This window comes from Gadus macrocephalus, chromosome 14 (assembly GCF_031168955.1).
Source record: "Gadus macrocephalus chromosome 14, ASM3116895v1".
NCBI lineage: Eukaryota > Metazoa > Chordata > Actinopteri > Gadiformes > Gadidae > Gadus > Gadus macrocephalus.
In genome coordinates, this window is record NC_082395.1 from 10,135,644 (window position 1) to 10,149,160 (window position 13,517).

Sequence of the window (13,517 nt, forward strand, 5' to 3'; positions counted from 1 at the left end):
AAATGATCAAATGGGTTGTGCTCGTGCACACAGCCAGTTTGAGGCTCTCAATTCCAAAATCAAACTCTTTGCTGAATATTTGATGGGCACAGTTGCTTAAGTATATTGTATTTCAGTCTGTTTTTTGGCAACCCTATAAAGTAAAAGTATACCCCTGAAATCTCCAAATGTTTTGCTATTTAAAGTCTCCCCTTTTCCTTAATCTCTCTCTTCAGGTATAATTGACTCTGGTCCTACGTGTACTCTCTCAGGCCAGTACCTCTTTTCTGGTGTGGTTTGGTTTTCTTGACATGCCGGTGCTTCCTGTAGATCTGGGAGGTTGGCAAAGTCATCCTGTTCAGCCAGTCCAATCGCTAGAGACAAAACAACCATCTTCCCCTCCCTGGGCACGCGGTCCCACAGCACAAGCAGATACATGGGAAACACAGTCCATAGACGTACGCCAGATAAACATATGGTAGACGGACACATGTACAGAGGACACCCATCCCCACAAACAAACACACAGACATACATACATACAAACACACACAGACGTGTTGCACAGACAAAGAGAGTGGGAAGAGGTAGTAAGGGCATATAAAGTTATTGAATTTCATTCCGTCAATTTAATTAAAAAAGGCGTAATATATGAAAGCATGTTTTCTGTTTTCTGGATGAAAGGTTCTTGTGAGGAGTACTGTGGTTGTAGACTCCATCAACATTTTTTACTTCTATGACAATCTATTGGCTCAGTGTACAGCAATGCGGTAATGCGTCAGTTCTCATGACTATTATTAGACCCTTAAGGTTTCCGTAATCCAGCGCCCTGTGGGGGCCTTATTGATTAGGCGGGATCAAATTCAGAAGACAAATAGTGTGTAATGCACAATCTTCTCTGTCCACTGTTTCTCAGTTGGGGTTTGTGCCAGCGAGAAAAATAAAGTACATGATTAGATCATTTTCTATTTCTGACAAAATATCTGTGAAGGTCAATTAGAATCCATGTAAATAGGAATTTGAAAGGAATGCTCCCAATAAATAAATTATGATTAAAGCAAGGTTTTGGTCTTATTATAATTTCAATGTAGGTAGGTATGCTGCACCATGAATTATAAAGGCCTGGGCAGCGGGGGAGCCTCCCTGCTGGTGCGCTAAGATGTATGCAATATGCCTTATAGAGACCTAGGTCCCCACCCGTGGTCCAAAGCAATATGTCATCTCCTCTCTAGTTCAACCAACCGTCCTATCCATAAAGGCAAAACAAGGGACAATGATAACAATAATAATTGTGAAGTGCAAACCCTTAACCAATAAACATCTGCATATTAATACACTCATATCAACACAGTGTATTCAGGCTGGCAATGTCCCTGAATCATCTGTGTCCTTCATTCGATTCCATGATAATTCCAGTCTGGATCTGCAACAGCTTATTGACGCTTAAAACTAAACGCTGACTTCTTCGTGTGTGTGGTTTTTTGTGTGTGTGTGTGTGTGAGAGACTCGAATAACTATTTTGGTACAATTAGGTGGAAAAGGTAGACAACAGCCGGTGAAGGTGCCACTCTGGTGCTCGTTGATCAGGGCTGACTAGATTAGTGTGGATGGCGGGAACGCAGGGCGCACTCCAACCCAAGGGTGGCATGATCATTACCACCTACACTAGCTCTATCGATCATCCCCCGGGACGCACGCCTCCGCCTGTCATTGGACAGCACCTTGGTGGCGGTGGCGGGAAACGAGCGATAGCTGCATCCATCGGGTAATAGTTAGTGTTGGTGTAAACGCCTCAACGCTTAATTACTACACGACTGCTACGGCCACCCTTCCCCCCTACACAAACTTAAATGTATACTGGCGGGTTGACGGGCGGGGAAGTTCAGCTGCGTGGAGATACACAGGGACAGGGACATCACACGCGGGCCGCCTCTCCGTGCCCTACTGGTCCACCCGGCCTCTATTCTATTGACTGATGATTCATCTGGGATGGAGGTCACTGGCTGGGGGATACAATTAATGGGGCCGAGATGGTGGCGTTGGATAGGGGGGGGGGGGGGGGGGTGATGGAAGGTGTAGCCGTAGTGTATAGGGGGAAAGGGGTGTTATGTCTGTGTATGGTTGGGCAGAAGGCAACAGAGGACCTTAAATGGTGAGGTGCTTGGCGAGAGTGCATGGTGTGAACCGTCTGTGAGGGCCGTGGATCTCCGCAGCCAAACAGCAGCTTCGGTGCATTTGTCCAACGCATTTGCATCAAATTAATTATAAATTCGGATTTCGCCTTGGCACGTTTCACCTTATTTTATTTCATGTGGGATGGAAGAATCTGTTGTGTATATGTGTGTGTTATATGCCACGCACGCCCTCCCTTGTGTGCAAGGACAGTCTGTTGCATAACACATGGGCATATTTGCACCATATTTGAGAATCGCTGGATTTCTTTCCGTCTTGTGTCTTCTGTTACATAAGTTCCAGCTAGCTTGTGATAGCTCACTCTGCCCATCATAATTCTAGTCACTGGGAAGCAGCTGCATCATCCCTCTAGTGGAGAATCCAACTCAATGCAACAGTTGTGCAATTTAATAGGGTGCAAAAACGCGATTTGTTGTTCACTTGCCTTTATTATTACATCTACATTTAAATGAGGTACAGGAAACTAATATGGTTTGGTTGTTTGACTTCACGCAAAAGGTTCGTCTCGATCCCGAATATCCACACCATACCTTGCGCAAGATGCCCAACCCCGACTTGCTCTTAAATGAGATATATCTGAATTCCACTGGAGGTTGCAAAATAAAGGTTAAAAGGCTGATACGACACTAATAACACACAGAATATAAAACCAATGTGTTGGGATTGTGTTCGCAAACGTACGGGCAGACAGTCAGTTCAAAGAGCACGCAGGCAGGCTTTCAATTCATTGTGCAGCATATGAAACGACCCAGGGCTCCCTCTCAAAAAGCAGACCATGCAAACAATGTAGCAGTCATAGACTAACAAGATATGTAATCATTAATAACGTCTCGGAACACGTGCACGTCCATGATAGATGTTAGTCATTCTAACTGTGAAACAGAAGGCAACGGCGGACTCACAGGAAGGACTTGACATCCAGACCTCTGTTGCGGATCTGCCCCATCACATGGTCCCAGCTGCCTGGGTTGGACCTGGATCGGCCCGCCCCGGCCCCTCTGTACCGGGAAGCTCCGGCCGGGCTCCCCCGGACCCCCCGCGGCCCCCCGCGGTGTCCCCCGCCGCCGGGCCCCGTGTGGAGCTGGCCCAGGCTCTGGGAGGTGGCAGGGGGGTCGTTGGGGCCCGGCGGGGGCTGGTGAGTGAGGGGCTGCTGGAGGCTCTGCTGGCGCACCAGGGGCCGGGGACGGCCCACAGCCGAGGAGGGGATGTGCTCCAGCGTGGAGGCAGAGGACAGGGAGGCGTCCCCGAAACTGAGCGGCAGAACACACAGTAGCAGTAGCACCGGGACAGGGAGGCGGTCACAGACAGGAGGGGGGAACCCATGGTTTAGGCGCCAGGGCGATGGAAGGAGTATGCAGTGGTGGCAGTAGGAGGGTTGTAAAGCAGAGGAGGAACAGGAGGTACGGTAACATAGTGTATGGCTGTGTTGATGCAGGATGGGATTTATTTTGTTTGGTTTATCGGAGATCTGAATGCAGATGGCGGAGAAAGCCTTAAAATGTAAAAAAAAGGGGTCGGATCGAATGAAGAGTGCACAGAGAAAGATGAAAACAGTGCGGACGGAAAGATAAAACCTGAGTAGACGTAGAAAGATAAAAACAGAGTAGACAGAGGAAGGTAAAAACTGAGGTCACAGGGAAAGATGAAAACAGAGCAGACAGAAAAAGGTTCTGATGGTAGAGAGAATAAGAAACAGTGAAGGCAAAAGCAGCTGTACGGAAACCTTATTGTACGAGAATAAGTATAGGAGTATAGGAGTACTTAGTATTATGAGTGGTGTGTAGAAAATGTACTCGTTTGAGAAGATGAAGCTTTCAGAAGGTTTTGATTTCAAACCTTTACACAAACTTTTTTGCTACTGCTGGCAGAGGATATGTTTGCCAATTATGTGTGTACTGATCCCCGCCTCCAGCACCCAGTATTAGTGGATGGGTTGTGTATAGATGTTTTAAGCGGTCAGTATACTTCACGGGCAAAATAACTTTGGCGAGGTCGTACCAACAAAATGATTGCAGAGAAAATAAAAGCATGATGCATGACTCTCCGACCTTCTTTCTGCACTTCCAGCATCTCCAAGATTTTGAAACTTGCCAAAATCTCTGCAGATGATGGCAATGGGAACATTGTGTGTGATTAGCTAGAAACGCAGGGCTGGCGTGATTTATTTTGACCTGATTTCCCCGTCGCCATGGAGACCCCACTGGTCTTGACTAATGGAACATTCAGTGACCGAACCGAAACCGCATGGAGTATAAAACAAGTTTTTCTGCCAAGGACCTCTTTGGTCTTGGACAGCCGAGAATAATGCCACTTCTTTTGAAGTATGCTGACCACTTCAGTGTTAGTGCATGAGAGGTTTACAGCACACGTAGCTTTATTGTATGACTTGTAATTAGAATACTTAGTATTAGTGATTGAGTAATGTATAGAATATTTAGCGTTAGTTTATGAGTCATGGCAAGCTGGCTTCACAATGATCACAATCAAACTGAGATTGTGCGTTACAAAACAATCATCCTCTTGAACCAGAATCAAATGCAGGATTAATAGATTGTAATAATGAGTATTAGTTTGGTCAAACTAAAAGTGAATGAATTGCCTCTACTGCAGCAACTGCTAGCATCACTATTTTATTCTACTTATTTTTCAGGACTTCCATCAATGTTCCCCGACACCCTTCACCTGCGCCCCTAAGGTACCTACACTTCCCACGCTTTTCATTGCAAAATTCAATCCATCTCACCCATTTTTATTTTTTTTTTATTATTATTTTGGCTTCATCTTTCCGACCGGGTCCTGCCTCCAATCTATCTCCACACCAGGTCTCAGGCCTCCCTAATCACCTACTGCTCTTACAATCATTTAAAAGTGCTCCTTATCCTCTACCCTTTGTCTCTGGTCTGCCTGATTACTGGAAGATTGTGCTAAACAGCTCCGTCCGGGGAGGGATTGACAGCCTGCTCGTGTAACCGTGGCGGCGGTGGGTATATATGGCCCCAGGCACGCCTGGCCTCGTCACTAAGAACTCAGACTCTGAGGTGAGTACAGTACGGGTCCCCAGACAGCTAAGAGTCTGGCTGCTGGAGGGAGAAAACACTAGCAGAAGGCAGAAGTCAAACATACTCACCCATGTGTATGCATACGCTTACATTGGACTGCACAAAGACACACGCACATACATAGACACCAACCAACGCACACGCACACACACAACACACAGCATCCAAATTCACACAAACACGGACCAGACATAGAAGCATCTCAAATACATTCCAGAGTCCAATATTTTTGAAAATGCAGTTGACTTGAATTCAAAAGTAAAAAGTAAATAATGTGTGTCATTACCAAGTATAAATGGCAATGTGTGAAACGATGCAGGCTTGAGAAAAAAGGGAAAATTTGAAAATAAAATAAAAAATAATCAAACAAAGAGACAACAATTGACAAGGGAGAGCAGGTAAAAATAAAGCAAAAAGAGTTTGGCCAAGGCTACACCCAGGAGAAAACTACCGAACGCAATACAAGAGAGTAAAAAGAGTGTTCTTTCTTAGTCCAGCATCAAGCAACATAATAAATCAATAAATCTGGATGAATTCTCTATGGCATTATTCCAGACAACTAGGAGCCAGTCTGTGTACTTATGCATTTTAGCGGAGTGCACCGTGTCATAAATTTGGCTCACAGCGAATCTTCTTTACTGACTATTTTCAAAAGTTGCAGGGCCATATAAAACCACCTTCCTAACCAGTGTGCCCTGTAACCTTTCAGTACTTTATCCTGTGGAGGTTGAATGCAAAGGCACCACCCAAATTCAGAGAATTGTCAATGAATGTACATATATAGCAGTAATATCTAATGGATAGGATATGTGGATAAATATAAATGTTCAAAGCGAAATCCATTTTTCCCCCTGCTTCAACATTTTCCATTGTGTTGAGGAATTATTTTAACTACTTCCCTTGCAGTCAATAAAGAAAAAAAACTGGCCTAAAGTGTAATTAAGGGGCCTTACAAAGATATTGAGGGAGGGAGAGAGAGAGAACAGAAGAATGAAAAAAGAAAACACCAAACACTTGCAGTGAGAGATGAGCACTGAGAGAGTGATGCATAACCAAAAATAGAAACCAATACCAGCTAGAGAAATGGAAATAGATGTGGATCTGAAAGGGGCAGAGAAGAGATGGTAACAGAGGAATGAATCTCAGCTGCGTGCCAACAGCTGAAATTAAATTAAGACTAAAGCTCCTGATCGCTAAACATATTTCTTCACACAAACACATCCCTGATTTTTTTTAGGATTTGCTGTTTTGTTATTTTAGGAATGTGTACCAGGCAAGAAAAAATAATATCACCCTAATTTTTTCATTTGCAGATTATTTTTTCGTAGAGATACAAATAAACAACGATTTAATAGTCTGATTATTTCAGAGAAATTGATTCTTTGCTGCTGAAAAAATTTATAATTTGAGTCATAAGTTATATATCACTGCACACACAAACTGTGAACCAATCCATCGCTACAAATGTTAATCTTAAAAAAAAAAAATAGAAGGGCATCAGCCAAACTTTCTGATCAATGTGGGCTTTCATGCTATTTTATTTTTTGATGGATGATTTTCTATTGATAGAATTGTTTTGAATAATTTATGTGAAATTTTGTTCGCTATTAGGAGCCACTCACATGGGTTTTAGAAGTCCACATAGAAGAGCATTGCCGATTCCTTGATGGATTTAGAATGTGGATATAATTAAATTCCAAGATCATTTAAAGCCGTGGACATGCCTATAATACGAAACAACCTAGCGGTTCTGTTTGGCAAAAACAACAACTAAGTACTTGAAATGGCCAAAAGATCAATATGTATATCAGCTTTGTTCAGTGCTTGCATATGGTCAACAAACCTTTGTCCCTCAATTTGCTCTCGTTCCTTGCATGTGTAACATCCTGCCGTTGGAAGGCTGTACTTCAGATATGGGCACCATGACTGGGCATGCCCACATTGTCCTCCCTCCTTATTTTCATGCATTCCCCCCCATAGATCATCCTTCACCATGCAACTCACTTGCTAGACCGCAGGCCTCCGGCGTGCATGTGGCTCTGGAGAGCTTGCCAGCGCCCCGCTTTGCCAGCCCCCATCACCATGCTGCGCAGGCTGTCGCTGCGACTGGGCCCAGCCCCGGCCCCTGAGCCAACAATGCCCCCGCTGTCACTGGTCCCAGGTGAGGGCCCAGCACCTCCCTGTCCCCCCTTATCCACTGCCCCGCTAAGAGAGCATGCGGGGTCAGGACAATACAGAACGACAACAACAACAACAGGCGGGAACAAAAACAGTGGGGAAACCAACAAAACAAGGAGGAGATAGGTAGAGGACATTGAGAGGGACAGATACGTACAGAGATAAACAGGAAGCGGTACAGAGACAGACAGAAAGGGGCACGGAGACCGACAGGAAGAGGTCCAGAGACAGAGAGGCAGTGATATAGAGACCGACAGGAAAACGTACAGAGACAGAGGGGAAGTTGAACAGAGATAAACCCGAAGTGGTACAGAGACGGACAGGGATCGGTTCAGAACCAGACAGGAAGTAGTACAGAGACAGGCAGAAAGTAGTACAGAGACAAACATGAAGTGGTACAGGGACAGACAGGGAGAAGTTCAGAACCAGACAGGAAGTAGTTCAGAGCCAAAAGGAATTGGCAAAGAGACAGGAAGAAAGTAGTACAGAGACAGACAGGAAGTGGCACAGAGACAGGCAGAAAGTCGTACAGAGACAGACAGGAAGTGGTACAGAGACAGACAGGAAGTGGTACAGCGACAGACAGGGCGAGGTACAGTGACAGAGAGGAAGAGGTAGAGAGAAATAGTTAGAGAGATAAAAACGTATGTGAGAGGTTAGCAAGACACAAAGTGGAGCACTCAGTGGATGTTTTATAGAGACAACAGGAGAGCTCTTAAATCACTGCTTGCAAAGAGATCAGAGTGGAAATACACGGAGCAGCTCCCACCGGACGGGTTAAGCTTAGCAGTGAAAAGGCAAAAGCTATACGGTAGAAAACGTATGCAGAACTTTGACACACTTTCCCCCACGATGAATTAACTTTAACTTTCAATTTCGTCAGCACATATTCCCCCATCATGTGGCCTACACACACCCCTGTGTAAGGCAACACCTAGACGTCACAGCGACAGACATCCCCAGTGGGCCAAGTGACGAGACAAGGGCAGCAGACCAGGACATTCTTCACAAATAGTCATACAGTGACCGCTGGATGCGTAGCGCGTGGGTGGGGACATTCAGTTGTAGGGTGATGAACATTGAACATGACTGGAGGTTACCTGGGCGACTGGACTAATCAGGTTTTATGGGATAGGTCTCAAGGCTTAGGGCAATTTAACACATTTGTAAGGTGCAAGAAGAGTGAAATGGCAAGTTTTGCTTTGAGTGATTCTGTTTAGTAGACAGAGACAGAATCTGGTTATACATTGAGGGCTGTATCTTTATTTCTCTAGGAAGAATAATACAATAATTATAATCTTTGGTGTCAACCGGTATAAAACCTGTATCTTTTTTGTCTTTCTTCTCCACCAACAATGTTTTCTTTCAATAAGAGATAAAGGTAGAATCGAATATGGTATTGATGTTCTCATCTCACGATAAGAAAAAAACAAAATCTCAATTGTACAGCTTAATAAAATCAGGCAACCCTAATCCATATCACTTAAAGCACTACAGGGAAGGACAATAGCACCTTTACCACAGAGATACAGACTGCTATGTCTTGTTCTATGGGCGATGGCTGAAGATGTAGGATGATTCTGAGGACTTAGACCTACAATGCATAGTGAGGCTAGGTCTCCTAGCGGAAGCATTACTGTGGCGGGCGGGAGGCATGGAACTAAAACATGACGCGCGCAAAAAAAATGTAAATGATGAGATTCCGATGAGCAAGGGGTGGAAACCAGACAATGACACACAACATCGCAATGTAATGCGTTTACAACCAGAACAGACACACACTCAGACATGCATGCACACACACACACACACACACACACACACACACACACACACACACACACACACACACACACACACACACACACACACACACACACACACACACACACACACACACACACACACACACAAAGACACAGTAGGATCTCAGAACCCCGCCACGCTAGCAACCATGAAGCACAAAAAGACAAGACAAAGAGAAACCAATGGCCAACCCTCTGTTAGCAAGCCATGGTAGTAGCCAGTTAGCAGGCCTTAGCAGCTGGTGACCAGTCAGCAAGCATTAGCAGCTGGTGACCAGTTAGCAGGCCTTAGCAGCTGGTGACCAGTTAGCAGGCCTTAGCTGCTCACAAGCATTTAGTAGGCCTTAGGCGCCTAGTGGCCAGTTAACATGCCTGAGCGGCTACATAACTTAGTAGCTTGTAATCAGTTAGCAGGCCTAAGGCTGCTGGTGACCAGTGAGCAGGCCTGAGTGACTAAAGGCCAGGCAGGCCTTAGTGGTTGGTGACCAGTTAGCAGTCCTAAGTGACTGATGGCCAGTAAGCAGCCCTTAGCAGCTGGTTGTCTGCCTGGGAGGGGAGAGAAGAGCTACAAGGGTGGTATACACTTCACAGGCTTGCTTTCAGAGAGAGTTGCCCGTCTCCATGGCAACGCGCCATGGGCTGCAGGTGCAGGTTAAAAGTTAGGGGCTTGATAAGGCTGGCAGGGCTGTAGAGAATGGGGCAATCTGACCTTTGACTCCCTGGGGGGAGTCAACAAGTGTTGTGATGGTCACTGTTATGAATTCTGGAAATGTTCCAGAAATGGCTGTCTTGAAGGCATCTACCAGTCATATACCTGATAAAGATTTTTGGCATTATCGTTGTACCATGATTTTATATTTGAAAACATAATTTTCCCTAGATTGGGAATGCAAAACAAAGTGTAATACTAACATGGATTGCTTGGCGAAGCTTAACAATTATATCATCCAAAGAGTTCTTTTGAATTCTTTAAAATCGTGGCAGAATTCCCAATTGCAATACACATCTCTATAAAACCTTGCCTATCCCTAACGCATATTAAACACTATCTAGACGTGGCCGGGCCAAGAAAACATTAAGATCCCTGCCAATTAGAGCCAAAGGCTTCCAAAAGAGAGATAGGATAAAGTTACAAAACATGCATTTGTATTACCTCACGCTACTTAATCGGACCTCTTACAACCGTTATCCTTTTACCTTTTCTACAAGGCTTATGCAGAGCAAAGTTAATGTGGGTGTTTGTTTAGTAACCCATACAGCCTATACCAACGATATCTTGCTCTTTTCCAGTGTGTGTGTGTGTGTGTGTATTTTTGTTTTGGTAATGTTGGATTAAATGCAAAATAATGCATTTGAACACGGCAGCAAATCAGCGTATTTCCTCAGCCTGATCATGTAGGCCACCATTCGTTACCGCCCTGCCCAGGTAGAGGGATCCCTTACCAGCCGTGACTGAGACTCACTTGGGCGTGAGGCGAGGATCTCCATAGGGGGCGTACGGAGACATGTTTAAGAGGAACTCCTTCGGCGGGTAGGAGCTCCACCTCTGCTGTACATTGCTGCTGTCGTTGTTATTCCAGAAGTCTCGGTCTAAATCGCTGTGGCCAAAGAGAGGGGCACAAACAGTAAGCACTGCAACAAAAAAAAAAACAGAACACGCACAGTGTTCACGCCTGTGACAGGACTGTGAGAGGGGGGAACAAATCCTGCCTGTGAAGAGACCTGGTGTAATACTCACTGATCCGAACACAATAAGAGTCCCGCTCACACTGTATACAGATTTAGGGAGGGAGATATTTCTGGATATTATGTCCGAACAACAATGAACCAGATTAAGGGCAATAACAACAACAACAACAACAGAAAGTGTTAATGTGTTAATATTATTATCGTTATTAACAACAAACATATTCTTACACTGTACTTGCTTTCAGTCCCGAGAAGATGCATAAATCATTACAGTAAGAAGAGCGTAAAACCTAGGATAAACTGTGTACGGAAGGAAGGAAAATAGGTAAGAAGAAAACAACCAGCAAAACAAGGAATGACTTATGACCATAGAGGAAGGTACCCACGCAGCTTAGCGGTGGCTAAAAAGTAATATTTAATCAATGAAAACAAGACGGGCATGGGTTATAAAAAGAGAAAAGGCCACATAGTAAACAATGAAGTAAAGCACACTTAGAACACAAGCAGAAACGAAAAAAACCTGGACAAACATAATTAAAACATTCCCTTTCACAGAGATGTCATCGTAGGAAAACATAGCTGTCGCTCATAACACACCTCATGGGTCTGCTGCTTTAACGTACCGGGCTGTAGACTACACTTTACATTGACATGGACCATGTGCTCTCATACATACAATCAGCAGACCAATAATCAGTGGTATGAGCTACAGCTGTCTTTGTCCTATGATGACACCTCGGTGAATAGGCTCTATTACATGTTCTTTGGTCACATATTCTTTGTTTAAAATAGAAGGTGTACAGTAGTACAAGTACTGTGCTAGTAAAGGGGAAAGTACTACTATTTATATATTTGTTGATACTTCATACTATTATTTAATCTAAAATTAGGGGGCTGATCTGTCTGACATTGACATTACAGTATTGTCATTACAAATACCAACAACATGACTTGTGGGAAGTGGGAAGAGGTCACCTCACTAAAGGGTTAATTGGCTAATACTGTACCCTGCACCTGGTACCTCATACCTACTTGATGGCTTTATTCTCCCCTCGACCCCTCACAGACTCTGGGGAGCTGGCCGCCTCCATGCTAGGCTTATTCCTCTTCCCCTATGAAGAGAAGGAGAGAAAAAGAGTAAGAAAGAAAAAGAGAAAGAGAAAGAAACAGAGAAAGAGAAAGAAAGAGAGAGAATCAGACAGAAAGAAAGAAAGAGAAAGAAAGAGAGAGAAAGAGAGCAAAAGAGACGGAAAACAAAAAGAAACAGAAAGAGAAAGAAAGAGAGAGAAACAGAGAAAAAGAAAGAAACAGAGAAAGAGAAAAACAAATTGAGAGAAAGGGAAAGAAAGAGAAAGAGAAAGAGATAGAGAAAGTGAAAATGTGTTTCAAAAGAGAAAAAGAGTTATGGAGTTTGGCCGGGAGAGTTTGGCCGGTTCGACGAAGGAGCTCAGCCTTATAAAAGGGCTCTCAGCACACTAGAAACCCAGCAACACGGTCCCGCAGTCCATCACACTCCTGCAAAGGCTAAGGCTGGTGGAAATAATGGATATTAATACTGGACACACACAGTGGATAGCCTTCATCACTGTCCGCTACTAGAACAGACAATCAGGCTGGTAAGCTTTAGTTTATGACTAAGGTTTGAAGTCTGGCAACTCCTGTTTTATGTATTTATTTATTTATTCATCACGCAGATGCTCTTATTCCGGGCAAGGTCCCGATCACACCTAACAATTTTATCGCAGCTGGGGCTGTCTTTTTTTAGTTGTAAACAGCGCTTTGCCCGCTTCTTTTGCATTTCCGAGCATCATTATCAGTGAAATGTAGAGGTTCTATATTTGAAAACGGGCGCTTTGCGTTTTATAGCCTGCAGAAGCTTTGGCTTTGGCAAGTAAAGCAGGTAAGGAAAGGCATGTTCTTCAAGGGGACAATGAGGTGTGCACATTGGAATATAAAACATTTAGAAAAGTTTGAGATTGAGAAGCATTAGATAATGCATAGATAATTCAGGTCTTCTGTTGTTCCTGTGTGGATCCTCTGGCTAGGAATGACAGGAGGATGTAGTACTTGTGATGCCTTACAGGTGCACAATTTATTAGCCTGAAGGCTTTTATAATAGCACATATTGATCACCACATCATAAATAATAAAAACAGATTTTCAAATCTGAGCGAGGTTACAAGCTCAATTAAACTAAGACTCACGCACATGCACACATACAAAAAATTGCTATCAAGTGCAGCTCATGTATTATTTAAGAGTATCATAAAATCTTCAAGAGAATGGGGAGCGGAAGAGAGAGAGAAGAGAACACACAACATCGGTAGGATGGGAGTGGGACTAACCCACACACACAAACACACACATACAGTGACAGAGACAGAGAGACAGAGACATAGGGCGAGACAGAGAGAATGAGAGACAGCGAGAACCAGAGAGAGAGCTAGAGAGGGAGATAGAGTGAGATGGAGAAAGAGAGAGAGAGAAAAAGGGGTCAAAGCTACAGAAACGCAAAGGAAGGCAAGAAAGACAGTGAGTTAAAAAGAAACTGCAATTATGGTGGTGGAGGAGGAGGAGGAGGAGAAGGATGGATAAAAAAGCACAAGCGGCAGAA

The 13,517-nt window shown here is 44.2% G+C and overlaps 1 protein-coding gene across 3 annotated transcripts in view; it reads right to left on the reverse strand.

The window, feature by feature from the left end:
* syt7b (synaptotagmin VIIb) overlaps nt 1-13,517 on the reverse strand; it is a 62,358-nt gene that overhangs the window by 19,315 nt on the left and 29,526 nt on the right. Inside the window, exons 3-7 of one of the 3 annotated variants that reach the window (XM_060070587.1) lie at nt 11,936-12,015; nt 10,678-10,812; nt 7,236-7,436; nt 3,075-3,422; nt 260-382 (exon numbers count right to left, since the gene is read on the reverse strand). In XM_060070587.1, the coding sequence (XP_059926570.1) occupies nt 260-382; nt 3,075-3,422; nt 7,236-7,436; nt 10,678-10,812; nt 11,936-12,015 (887 nt within the window). The remainder of the gene's footprint in view (nt 1-259; nt 383-3,074; nt 3,423-7,235; nt 7,437-10,677; nt 10,813-11,935; nt 12,016-13,517) is intronic. The other 2 variants (XM_060070588.1, XM_060070589.1) reach the window with 2 other exon arrangements.